We start from the raw sequence: 14,583 nt of genomic DNA, 5'->3' as shown, positions 1-14,583 counted from the left end.
CTTCCCCTCATCAATTTTGTTTCGAGCCTCACTCGGGGAATTGAATTCTTCATGTGAGGAAGCCATCCAGCCGGCTTACGGAAGGTCGGTGGTTCTACCCAGGTACCTGCTCGTGATGCAATAATGCACGGAAGCGCACCTTGGGGTCTTCTATTAAATGTTGGGAAAAGGCGTTAACGCTCCCCCAAAAAATAACACAAGATGGCCCTAGGTCGCTCACCTGAATAAGACACTGAGTAACCAATCATTGTCTTTGATTTGACCTTGTGACCTCCTTTTTAAACAACATGACCCAGACTCAAATTTGTCCAAGAATTCATGAAAACAAACTATCTGACAAAGTTTAGGGAAGATCGGAGCAAAAAAGTGCCTTTAGATTGTAGACAAGTCTTTCCTTTGATTTGACCTAGGGGACTAGTTTTTGACCCTACGTGACCTAGATTTGAAATCTTTCAAGACTTTTTGATAACAAACATTCTGTCTAAGTTTTATGAAGATAGATTAGAATATGTGCTCCTAACAGTGTAAAATGTTATGGATTGATTTGACCTTGTGACCTAGTGTTTGACCCCATGTGACAAATAGAAATCCCTCCAAGATTTCATGCAGACGAACATTCTGACACATATTCATTTATTTCAAATGGAAAAATGCAGCTTCTATTGCATACACACTTTTTCTTTTATTTAACAGTTGAATTAGTTCTTGAACCCCAGATGACCCAGATTTGACATCATGCTAAAGACTATCAAGATAAACATTTTGACCAAGTTTCATAAGGATATGGTCTTAAACGTGGCCTTTAGAGTGTTCTAAAGCATTTCCTTTGATTTGACTAGATGACCTAGTTTTTGACCTTACATGAACTAGATTCAACTTGACCTAGAGGTCATCAAGACAAACACTCTGATAAATTCTCGTGAGTTTCAAAATTAAACTGTCGACTCTAGCTTATCCTTTAGTTACCTAGGTTTTAGACCCACATGACCTAGTTTCCATCTTGGTCTAGAGTTCTTCAAAAATAAAATTCTGACTAAGTTTCGTAAAGATTGAGTCACAACTATAGCCTTTAGGATGTTCACAAGCTTTTCTTTGGTTTGACTGGGTGACCTAGCTTTTGAACCCACATGACCAATGTTCGAAATTGACAAAAAGATCATCAAGATAAACGTTCTGATCAGTTCTGATGAGTTTCAAACTTACATTGTGGTCTCCTGAGTGTTCACAAGATTTGCCTTTGATCTGGCCTACTGACCTAGTTTTTGACACCACGTTATCCAGTTTCAAACTTGACCTAGAGATCACCAAGGCAAACACTCTGACCAATGTTCATAAAGGTTGAGTCACAGTTGTGGCCACTACAGTGTTCACAAGTTTTTCCTTTGATTTGATCTGTTGAACAAGTTTTGGACCCCACATCACTCAATTTCGAACTTGACCTAGAGATCATCAAGACAAACATTCTGACAAAATTTCATAAAGATTGAGCACAACTGTGGCATCTAGACTGTTCACAAGCTTTTCCTTTGATTTGGCATATTGACCTAGTTTTTGCCTCAACCTGACTGACCCACTTTCGAACACCGATAGATGCCGGACAATGACGGTCAAAATACCGCACCTTGAGCACTTTGTGCTCAGGTGAACTTAAAACACACCGAGCGTTTCAACACAAATTGCAAGGAAAACGAGAATAGAACCGAGGTTTATGTTGCACACAGAAATTTACCCCTGGACACAGACGATATCATCAGTGGTTATAATAAAATACTCTAAAAGTCAAATGCCGCGATGACTGAGAGAGCTAAGGCGCTGGTTCAGTAAACGCTATTTAGTCAGGCCCTGCTGGGGCCATTTTTTAAAATGATTTTTATTGAGTTTAAATTATTAAAAGAATATGAAAAAATTACACAAGAGGGCCAAGAATGCCCTAGGGCGATCACCTGAGAAACATGCCATAATAGTGTAAACATGTTTAACCTTTCGATTTCATGGAGATAAATTTTCTTACCAGTCTTCATTAATATTGGACCAAAAATGTGGCCTCTAGAATGTATACAAGCTTTTCCTTTAATTTGACCTACTGACCTAGTTTTTTGTCTCATGTTACCCATATTCTAGATCATTAAAGTTTTCATGATAAGAAACATTCTGACCAAGTTTTACGAAGATAGATTTAAAAATTATGGTCCCTAGAATATAAACAACTTATTCTTTGATTTGACCTGGTGACATAGTTTTGTACCCAATGTGATCCTGATAAAAATTATTTCAAGATTTCATGCAGACACACTTTCTGACAAAGTTACATGCACTTCAAATGAAAAATGCAGCCGATATTGCATCCACAAGGTTTTTCTTTTATCTTTACAGGTGACCTAGTTCTTGAACCCCTATGACCAAGATTTGAAACTGGGCTAAAGATCATCAAGTTGAATATTTTGAACAAATATTATAAAGATACGGTCATAAACGTGGACTCGAGAGTGTTATCAAGCTTTTCCTTTGATTTGACCGGATGACCTAGTTCTTTTACCGTACAAGACCCAGATTCAAACTTGACCTAGTGGTCATCAAAAAAATATTTTGACCAATTTTCATTAGTTTCAAATTTAGATTGTGGATCCTTGAGTGTTGTCATGATTTTTCTTTGATCGTGCCTACTGACCTAGTTTTGACCCTACATTATCTTGTTTCAAATTTTCCATAGAGATGATCAAAACAAACATTCTGACTGAGTTTTGTAAAGACTGAGTCAAACCTATGGCCTTGCGAGTTTTCTAAAATTTTCCTTTGATTTGACCTGGTAACCTAGTTTTTCACCCCACATGACCCAGATTCAAACTTGACCCACATGTCATCAAGACAAATATTCTGATGAGTTTCAAACATAAATTGTGGTTTCTAGAGTGTTAGCAATACTTTCTCTTGATCTGGCCTACTGACCTAGCTTTTAACCCATATGACCCAGTTTCACAGAGATAGTTGAGGCTATCATTCTGACCATGTTTCATAACGATTGAGTCACAACAGTAGCCTCTAGAGTGTATACAAGCTTTTCCCATGATTTGACCGGGTGACTTAGGTTTTGACCCTACATGACCCAGATTGGAATTTATCACAGGCACAAACATTCTGACCAAATTTATAAAGATTGGATCACAACTCTGGCCTCTAGAATGTTCACAAGGCAAAAGTTGACGCACTACGGACGACGCACGTCGCATGATTCACGCCGACGGATGCCGGACAATGACCGATCACAATACCCAATCTTGAGGACTTCGTGCTCAGGTGAGCGAAAAAAATAGAAACAGTCAGATTAACATGATTCCACCTTTCAGTCTTATATGCAGAAACAGCCTGTTAATTTTTTATTAATATTGATATTCCTGCAGATATTTTATTGGTCAGTGAATTTTATCGTTTAGTTAACTTGGCGATTGGTGTAAAAGTTTATAATATGGCCAGTATGGAATATATTGTATCCAGTGTGCAAAAATATTAGACAACCATGTTGTTCAAGTATGAATCGCTGATTGGAACAGAAAAATATTTTTTATATAATAATTATGAATAATGGACGATAGAACTATTTTATTCCGATTAATCAATCAGATGTTTAAGGTGACTTGACCTGGAAAACCAAGATGGCATAAAACTCAATGGATAAGTCCTTTTGTTCATATCTCGAGCACCTGAAGGACATATTCAAAGATATGAGGATATAAATTTATTTTGACTAGTTTTCATGGTGAGTTTCAAAACGTTTATTTTAAAATGTTTTGAATTAAATGCATTTCTACAGTTGTATATCTGTTTTTAAATTATTAAAATGTATCTTTAGGCTTCTGTAGCAACAGATCGTCTATACGAGTAAATAATGTGACCAACCATTTCGTGACGCCATCTTGGTTTTTCAGATCAAGTCACCTTAAAAGAACCATCTAGCGGATATTGAGAAACAACGTTCAAAATTGATTTAAGTCTCATAATTTTGTGTATATTTAGTGTACAATTGCTTTCTTGAAATTACCATTGTAATTCTACCTAAATTAAAGGTGCAGTTATTTCTAATTTCTTGAAAATAATCTCCCAATATACGCTGAAATTCGTATGTGTGAACATTTTCTAGTGTTGCAGCATGAACACAGTTTCATATGGAGGGGAGCAATCTAATGACTTTAGTGCGGCGAGTAAACGGTTTTGCAGCAGCAAAGCTGCACCAGTACGTCTGAAGGGGATGGCAAGAAAGTTGACGTATGTTGGTGGATTATTTTCACAGAAGAACAAGGACACGGATTATGAAGATTCAGGTAATGCCTTTCTTTTTTCTGAAACATCGTATACTGCTTTAGTCATATATCTTCTAAAAGTAAGTTTAGAGATCAATTACAATGTCCCGTTTTTTAGCACAGATCAGTTCTATATCTTCATTTCCAGTAATGTTTTCCTTCTATGTCTGAAGTGTTTTTCTATCTATTTATACCTGCAAGATATGCTTGTTCAGATAACTACTGCCAAATGTTGTGAAACAGAAATTGAGACAAGGCACAAAATCCCTGCATCTGATCGGTTATTTCTCAACACAAATCCGAAACTGAATGTCAATTTTATACTCAGAGCCTGGTCTTCAAACTATTTTGGTCCGTTAGATCGACGTTGCATGATCTGTCCCTATGGGATGTAAATTGAAAGAGAATATGACATTTGTATGTAAACTCGGATATTTGATTACACTAGTTAAATGGAGGTAGATAATGAAATATTTTGGAAATATGTTTGATATTACTGAGAGATGTTGGACTATGTCTGTAGGTTGGCGACCCACCTGGCTGAGAGGTTAAGGTCTCTGACTTCAAATCACTTGCACCTCACCGATATATGTTCGAGCCCTACTGGGGCGTTGAGTTCTTCATTTGAGAGAGCCATCCAGCTGGTGATCTACCCAGGTGCCCTCTCGTGATGACATAATGCACAGATGGGCATCTTGGGTCTTCCTCCACCATTAAAGCTGTAATGACCTATAATTGTGTCGGTGTGACCGTTAACCCAACAGAAAAAAGCCACTAAGACAATATCATAGAAAAAAACATGTTTAACACATTCTGCCTTATTAACATAATACGTGTTCAAAATATTTGTTTTTGTGAAATCTGTAAAAATTGCAAATTGGGGGTCAAAACATGGAGGTCATCAGGAGAGCGTTACAGGGCCATCATGTCGATTTTGTTAGTTAACTTAAATGCACAGACTGTAGTTAAGAAGGCCTTTGTAGGCCTCAGTGGCTGAGTGTTTAAGTTCGCTGACTTAAAATCACTAGCTCCATATCGGTGTGGTTTCCGGCCTCATTCACGCATTGAATCCTTCATTTTAGGAAGCCATCCAGCTGACATATCAAAGGTAAGTGGTTTAACTCAGGTGCCCCCTCATGATGAAATAATGCACGAAGGGGCACAGGGGGATCTTTCTCATTCTTGAAAACTACAAAGTTGACAAAAGGCCTATGCGACATTAAACCCAACAAAACAAAATACTCGTTACTATTACAAAATCACAAGAGGCGGATAAAAGTGTTGGTGCTCTTGGTTTTGCGATTTGTCTGTGATTTCACTACATATAAAAGTTATATATCTTATATTTTTCATTATCAAAGATTCACTTTGGCACTTCCAGTGGATTGTTTGTTGTCAAGCGTCAATTTATATTGACAGCTGTTTTCTGATCTTTTATTACATGCAGAGTAATCTGCATTCAAGAATTTGACTCTTGAATGGGTGATTAGTAATGATATGGAATGGGTCACAGAGTTCACGATGAGATTTGTCTCACTATAGAGAAACACATATAAACACGATAAAATATTTAATTTCATGGATACGAAATGTCATGGTTTGGGCCAAAACGGATCTTTCGTAGGAAAATGAGTAAAGGAGTTTCAAGTTTTGAAGTTTAAATGAATGGATTTTTCTTCTTGCTGCAATCACACGGTAAGGATGCGTACACCGGATATTGCCATTTAGTGATAAAGTTTTCCGAAAACGTGTTTATTTTTCGTCAACAAGGTAAATAAAACACCAATTTACTATTGTATTATACTACTATGGAAGAAAAGAGCATTACTTTTAATAACTAGATGCTGTGTATATGCTCTCACAAGCGTGAAATGTGTCAATCTTATGAAGGAACGCTATAATTTGTGATAAAATGGCAACTTTATCATCTGATAACTGCAGGTCGGGGACACATTTCTCCCGATATCTTCACTTATTGTCTTATGATAAAAATTCTGAATCGTATGATTTATTTAGTTACATACAAAGAAAACTTATTCAAAACTTCAGCTTTGTAAAGGTTTAAATGACAGAGAAATCGATGATAGATGAGCGTCGGTGGTGTACTGTGTATTGCAGATAGATGTACTGTGTAATGACCTGTATCATATTTTACTGTAGTGTGTATTGTTTACATTATCGCTGAGTTTTATAGAATGAATCTTACAAAATGTATATTATCATTTCCTTTTCAAAGCACAAAACAGTATTTTCTTTAGCCCTGAAGATGCGTGATGTTTTACTTTGATATTTCTAGCGTTTACTATGTTGTAATTCATGTAATAAGCTCTAAATGTAACTCACAGTCTACACCATAGTGCAACAGTGGGCAATATTTTTGTTATGCTTACTAGTTGTAAATGTATAGATATATTCTGTTCTTCCATTGAGCATTGTTTAAGTTGATATTAAATGAATTATCTCAAAAAAGTTACATGTATCTTTTAAAATTTTGCATTGGGGTGCCACTTAGACTTACTCTCAATATATTGCAGACAGCCCGGTCCCACTAATAAATATTATATTGTGATTTTTTTTTCGTTGCAGATTCAACTTGTGTATGTGTGTTTATGACTGACACGAATTTAAGGCCATTGTATGTCACTTTGTTGAACACCACCAAAAATGACAAGAATATTTTCGTGTGCTAACGACCAAAACCGCAAAAAAAGTAAATGACAGAATAGCATCAGACATATGCAGAGAAAAAAAGCAGAAAAAATACTGTCGATTCGGAAAATATTAACATGCATGTTTTAAAAAGGAACCCGATTACAAAAGGGACCAATATGCAACAGAACAGAAAGAAACCTTTGATTTCGGAAAATGGTGAGAAGCCTGTTCACTGACGGCAGTGGAAATGCATGCTACGTACCGTGCCATCTAGCTTAACATCTACACAATGCTGCCAGGACAAAAATATAATCTAGAGACACAGACACGGCGGTGTACATTGAACAGAGTGCGATTCCATGGACAGACAAGGTTTTCGGAGAGTATTGTTACACAGTCTATGAGTACGAAAGAATGTGACAAAATAGATGAATGAATAAATAGCTTTAACTAGTTTGTTTGCCAAGAAACGTTTTCTTTAAGTGATTTTATAGTTTCCTATATTTTTTGACGTCGCAAAATGTTTTCATCGACAACTTGGTTAATATGAGGTATAGTGAAGACTGCAAATTGTTTTGAAGAGCAGGCTTATAACTCTTCCAATGATTTTACAATTATACAACTGCTTGCATAACAGAGACTGCATTTCTGACGCTAAATTAAGAGGGAAGAGAAAAGCAAACAGACAAATACTTATTGACATTATAAGAAGAAGCCAGTTACTTCATAAATGAGATGAGTGTACATTAGAGTTCACATAAGAGTGGGCATTGATACTGAAATAGGTTCTGTTGTGACATATTTATTTTACCAAACATTATTTGACAAGCAATATTGTAAAGGCCAAGTTTTACTTTGATAAAGAACAAATGGTCATGTACATTGTAATATTTATTAAACAAACTTGAAACCTAAACACAAATTAAAAATTGCAAAGATCATGATAAGATTGTAGACGATTTGTGTGAGATTTGTCTTTTGTAATGCTAGTATATGAATATAGTTAAGTATATTGTTGGGAATAAATATGTTTAAACCAAAAATCATAAACATTTTACATTCAACAGTTTGAATACATGAAAAAATCGGAATGATCTTCAAGTCAGTTCCCGATCGTTTGTTATAGTCTGAAGTTGACCTTGACACAAATACAAATATACCATTTTGGTTAACAGGGAAGTTGATCACATAACAATGATAACGAACTGTTTGCATAGAAATGACATATATCTTACAAATGAAGTGTGCAAGAATAACACATGGCACTGTTTCCTCCTACTTCTAAAACAAATTGTTACTAAGGAGAAATCACTTTAAAAACTCAAAGCCCTTACGACCTTGACCTTTGAACTATTGACACCATAATCGATAAAGGTCGTCTATTGACCAAGGTTTATGTCTCTTTGTAGTATGAAGGTAAAGGGATAACATATTTTCATGTTTGCTCTTCTTATACGGAGAGACCTTTTCCACTCTTATCGTCATCATATCCTGTGTTACATTATTATAAAACTTCACGGCTAAACTTGTGGCTGTGCCTTTTGTCGGCAATGGCTAGTCTTTAGACAGTTTCTCGGAGTGACTATTGGCATGCCGCTGTAATTGTAAGTTGTAATATCAGTGTTCAAACTGGTGCTTAATATTTTCGCTGTGAAATCTAATGCCATCTGCAAACAGAAAAAGAAATCCCATCATTTGGGCCAATGGAACTACATGCTTTGTCTATCTAATGACCATAAATGCTGAAAATATGCACGTTTTTCAATATCAATACTCAGTACACCAAACTGCAATACACAGTACAAAGATTACTATGAAAACTCAATACACAGTACACCATCGACGCTCATTTATCACCGATTTCTCCGTGATTTGAACATGTACAAAGCTGAAATCTTGCACATTTTTTTCTTTATATATAACTAAAAAAATCGTTCGATTCAGATTTTCCCCACAATGCAAATAGGTTATGGTATCGGGACTAATGTGTTTACGGCATGCCTTTATCAAATGATAAACTTGTCATTTTATCACAAAATTTAGCATTTCTATGTAAGATTCACTCGTTTTACGATTGTGAGAGCATAAACACAGTATCTATTTATGAAAAGTAATGCTCTTTTCTTCTGTAGTAGTATAATACAATAGTAAATCAGGGTTTTACTTACCTTGTTGACGAAATATAATCACGTTTTCGGAAAAAACCTTATCACTTAATGGCAATATCCGGTGTACGCATCCTCACCGTGAATCAAGAAGTCAAAAGTATTGTCTCCAATAAATATTAATGATTTCACAGTGTAAAAATTTGATATGTTTATAGATGACAAGATGATGTCTGTAATAGTCTTACAGCAACTAAATGGCGAGTGGGAGGTTTCTGGACAACTGTTAACGCTATTGGGTGTTCCAAAAGAAGAATTTGATAAACAGAAATTTTCAGAGGTAAGTATTAGGAAAGTTTTAAAAAGAAAACATTAGCAGATCATAGGAATGTAAATTTCTTATAATTTGATGAACAAAAAGATTGAAGGAGTTTACAAGAAACTTAAGAATCTTAAAAAGCTGAACAGGTTTTTTTTTTTTTAAAAAAAATATATAAATCGGACTTGTTTTGAATGGCGGATATGAAGAAAATAAAAGCTTACCATGCTTTTAATTATTGGATTTACCCTTGGTTTGTCTCCCACCATACAGTGGTGTGGGAGACATATTGATCTACTTCCCTGTGTGTGCGTACGTACGTGCGTGCGTGTGTGCGTGCGTGCGTGTGTGTCTGTCTGTCTGTCACAAATCTATTCCGCACTGTAAGTCGAACATTTCGCATCCATTCTTCACTTGTGTTTTCCAATAAGTCCACGATCAGTTTCGATAACTAGCCAAACAGGCCCAGATACTTCGGATTTTGACCCTTGAATTACCGAAAAACACTTGGGTCTCTGGACACATAAAGGACCACCATATTACTAATAAATAGTAGTATAAGAACTAGACAAGACAACTTGTCACTTGTCTGCGCTCTAAGTCTAATCTTCACCAAACTTGAACAGAATGTGTTTGACCATAACTCCTCGGCCAAGTTCGATAATGAGCCAAATCGTACCAGACATTTCGGAATTTTTACTATTGAATTGCAGAAAAGCGCTCAGATCTTAGGACACATAAAGGACCCCTAAAAACTAATCATAAGTTGTCTATGAGTTCTTTTAGCCCCACTTGTCTGCAATATAAGTCCAATTTATTGGCATTACGTCCGCGGCCAACTTCTCGGACTAACCAAATCGGTCCAGGAACTTCGGAATTAGGGCCCTTGAACATGATTTCTGATCGGCCGGTTATTCAAACATGTGAATTACCAATAGCCTGCTTACTCCAACACGTAAACAGTATATAAAGACAGACTTACTATTAAAATGATAAAGCGTTGTGGGAGACATGTGCTTTTCTCAAAAGCACCTCTAGTTTGTATGTTTGTCCGTCAGTTTAGAGTTTCGTCCGTCAATCAGTCCAAATTTGTGCCATGTATCTTTTAAAAAGAAATCTAATCTAGTGTTATGAACCTGGTCAAGATTGCTTTTTATCAGTATGTGATATAATGCACCTGTGATTTTGTTTGGAATTTCACTCAGTAATAGCAGAGTTATAACCCTTGACGGTCACAAATTTGTATAAAGTGTCTATAGAAAAAATATGTTGCACGTATCTAAATATTTAGTAACCTAGAATCAAGAAACTTTATCAGCATATTAGTCAGTATGTGAAGTTTTATGCCCGGGGCATATAGCGTGTTAAATATCGATCTGTCACTCCATCTGTTTGTCCGAGCAAACGAGAGATCATTTATTGGGCACTAAAGACAGTAGGTAGCGGTATATTCAATTAATTTCTTATTGCTTATTGCGTCGCTTCGGATGCTTGCACGTGTTGGTTGATATATAACAATACCGAATAATTAGACCGTTCATAAGAACCTCCAGGTGGTTATTCGTACGAACAAGATTGCCTACATCACGCACTAATGATTAATTTAGTTAATACTCCAACTCAGCATTCCTTGCGGCAAGACCTACATACGACCATTACCAGATCTTAATGAACAACAATTTTCATCCAATAGCCAACATAAATGACCCAGTTTAGTTCATACTGACTGAGAATTAAGTTTAAAACGGATAATGTATCAAGCCTTGATACGTTTGATTTTTGATACATATTTCCGTGATAAAATAATTCCCCGAGAAATTTCAGTACAGGATTTTGTAATCAAAGAAAAAGAAAGGAAAGAAGAATATAAAACGCTTCTTCGAACTTCAAATGATGACTGTCTGTTAACAGTAGTTGATGCCTTTTGCGGATGACCGTTTGAATTTTTGCTGTTTTTTGGGCAAGGTCTTTTTAACTGTGAGAATGAAAACATATTCAGTTGACGACCTCTGTTGTCTTTTAAGGTGATTTAGTCAAAGGTCAAAGTAAAAGCTTACAAAACTACGTGCCTACTTGCATTGGACAGGCCATTTTAGTGGGGAAAATGTGTTTAATAAAATCTATAAAAAAAGATTCTTTGGAAGTAAAGAAAGCAACCAAGAAGAATAATAGAAGACTCGGTTTTATTGAGTCTGTTCATGAGAGGTAATGAAATGTGCAACACCTCTCACGCCCCCTAGCACCGGCTTTTGCGGAACTTTATTACACATATGTTCAATGGACTCCAGGATCCCAAAGGACCAGGAAATAGCCAGCTTTATTGAAGCTATGTCCCAGTTTTGCATACATGTATAATATTGTGCTATCAAGAATTTTCACAGAGCATGTTTATACAATGTTAACATATCTCTTGTTCTGTTTATTTGCAGGTGCCAAGTGTTATGTGTACAGTGATTGTACTAAGTTGGTTAAAGAAAGAGTTTTCACACCGACACGAAGAGTGGCAGATAATAGAAACCAAAGCGCTAACCTGGCTGACATCACAGAATCTTCCTATGTCAGTAGAAGACATCATACAGCAGACGACACAGTCTCTCTGGTCAAAATGAAAAAATACAAACGTTGAAAGGAGAATTATGTTCGAGAAAAATATGTTCCAAGTGTACTTTCAGCAATAATTTGAAAACTATTGAATCATTGCATTTTTCACATTCGAATAAATGGCAAAACTGAGGTAAAATATGAATATCAATATATGTGACCATCTTGTCATCGAAGTTACATCGTAAGAGTTAAATAGATCAAGCTATAAAATATTTTCATTTGAATGTTTGTTAATATTATGAAATATAAATGCTGTTATTTTTGTACATGCTCACCCCACTTCCGACCACTCTCAAAATTGGCATTTAAAATCGGATCTGTCCTTCCTTCCGTCACACTTCGTGTCACGTCCATAACCCTGCCATTCATGAAGGAATTTTGAAATATTTTGGCACATATGTTAACTATAACAGTAACAGGTACTGTTGTTATATTTTGTTCTTGCCAAGATGATGTGTTGGCATGCAGTATGAATTGTGGAAGATGTCCTTACTCCATGTGGGCGAAGAACATTGGTAACTCTGTTACAAGTCCTTGTTTTTATATGTTATAAATCTTAAAGACATTCCAACATGTCGTACACATATATATTTAAGAACTTCATGACATTCCTTATGTTAATTTGTTGTGATTTTCACAGACAATTTAAACAAAATATGTTTTTATTGTTTTACACTTTTTGTTACGGAATTTTATGTTTCATTCCTATAGAGTTTTTGACATTTATGTAAACTTTTTTGAAGACTTTCAAACATACATGTTTAGTTTTATTGACCAAAACGTGTGACTTTTCAAACTTATATGTACTGTCATATTTATACGCTGGTTGTGATAAAACACCTGAACGTAATATGTGATGGCATGTACGTCGGTCTGTCTATCCATAATTATATTTCGTACACGAAGCATATCTTTACAACCATTAATTTATATTAACTGTATATATGGCATATATGTAAATGGCGATGAGACGATGTACAGAGCGCTTGAACCGGCGCTGTAGGTCAAAGGTCAAGGTCACAAATTGAGCTAAATATCAAAACAGTCAATCACACTTTGTGTCTTGAGAATAACTTCAAACTTGGCATGTAGATAGGTGGAAAGGAGTCGATGTACAAAGCTCATTAACCGGGTCTTTAGATCGAAGGTAAATCTTTGAGGAATTTGGATTAAATGACTAGGACTTCAGCTCAGTTATGGCTCTTTTTACATAGAAATTAGACAAGTTTCGCATACAATTCCATATTTTATCTAAACTGTTTGATATATGGCTTTAAAAATTTGAAATCTTGTTTACCATCATGGTCATAATTGTCACACATTGCCATATAGTGCAAGATAGGGCAAGACTTATTCAAATCCACGAATGCAGGTAAATTGTTTGTCTTACCTATTTTTCTTCGTTTGCCTGAAAATCTCTGATAGCATTTTGACCATATAATTATATCAATTCTTCGAATAGACGGCTTTTTTCAAACTTGTACATAAAATATTTATTTCTACGAATTTGGCAAGGCCTCATATGTGTGATTTAGTATTTCACAATCGCACAGGAAGTGAACAGTAAATTTATACTTATTTTTTTGAGATGAGTTGTGAACCAATTTCTACAACTTTTATTAACCATTCTTGACACCTCATTGTTGATGGTGTCATTTGCATTGAGCGTGTGAGAGTAGAGCAGCCAGTTTTTTCAATGTTAAACAATATCAAGGACTCAAAAATATGACTATTTGTCAAGTGTTTGGTAAGATAAAGCTCGAGAGCGAACGTATGGCGTCGAAAAACTAGAAACAGGCGTTCTTTTACAAGTCTTCTTAGGCGTTAGTTTGTAAGTCATAGGATTTAGTTAAAATGGTTTTAATTTGTTATGCCGTATTATATGCCTGCTAATTTCATATTTTGTTGATACAATGTATTTTATGTTTATATCTATAATCTGCTAATTTCATATTTTGTTGATACAATGTATTTCATGTTTATATCTATAATCTACTATTTTCTTGTTAACATATAATATATGTATTGTGTTGCATTGGTAATAGTACATGTTATACATTCATTTAACCATGCAATATATTTTATGATCTATGTTTTTCTAAACATTTTTGAAATTAAAAATTACAACCATGCTTATATTTTCTTTCAGCAATTTAATGTTCCTGTTTTATGAATGTTTACCGTAAAATATATCATGTGCGAATCTCCGTTTGTTTTATTTTACAGTAAAACATGGATTGATCGATGTCACAAAAGTGTGAGCAAAATGTTTTTACATGGTTTCATGTAGTGTAAACGTCGAAGATATAAGGAAAAAAGCCGTGCACGTTATAAATTTTTCAAACTGAGCTCAGATGATCAAGTCATAATAATAATAATTTAATCTTTATTTAATGAAGGTAACATACAAAGTGTACTTAACATGAAAATGAAACGTAAACTTATTTTCAGTATGGCCTTCAGTTAAGAACAACAAGAAAACACATGTATACAAGCATTTACGATAAATTTCACAAAATCATATTTAAAAAAAAATGTATCAATGATCAATATATTAAATACGAGTAAAATCTTCCCATTCATCCACCCGACAGACACATAATTATAA

At 35.2% G+C, this 14,583-nt stretch overlaps 1 protein-coding gene across 3 annotated transcripts in view; it reads left to right on the top strand.

Annotated features, from left to right (window-relative positions):
• The window catches only part of LOC123562150 (von Willebrand factor A domain-containing protein 5A-like), a 40,792-nt gene extending 28,802 nt beyond the window's left edge, over positions 1-11,990 (top strand). For all 3 annotated transcript variants that reach the window (XM_053536433.1, XM_053536432.1, XM_053536434.1), the window contains 3 exons: positions 4,136-4,316; positions 9,271-9,392; positions 11,801-11,990. In XM_053536433.1, the coding sequence (XP_053392408.1) occupies positions 4,136-4,316; positions 9,271-9,392; positions 11,801-11,980 (483 nt within the window). In that variant the 3' untranslated portion in view covers positions 11,981-11,990. The remainder of the gene's footprint in view (positions 1-4,135; positions 4,317-9,270; positions 9,393-11,800) is intronic.
• The last annotated feature ends 2,593 nt before the right edge of the window (positions 11,991-14,583 follow it).

The sequence above is a fragment of the Mercenaria mercenaria genome, chromosome 2 (genome assembly GCF_021730395.1).
Source record: "Mercenaria mercenaria strain notata chromosome 2, MADL_Memer_1, whole genome shotgun sequence".
In the NCBI taxonomy this organism is placed as follows: Eukaryota; Metazoa; Mollusca; class Bivalvia; order Venerida; family Veneridae; genus Mercenaria; species Mercenaria mercenaria.
This window is presented reverse-complemented; position numbering and strand designations above follow the sequence as displayed.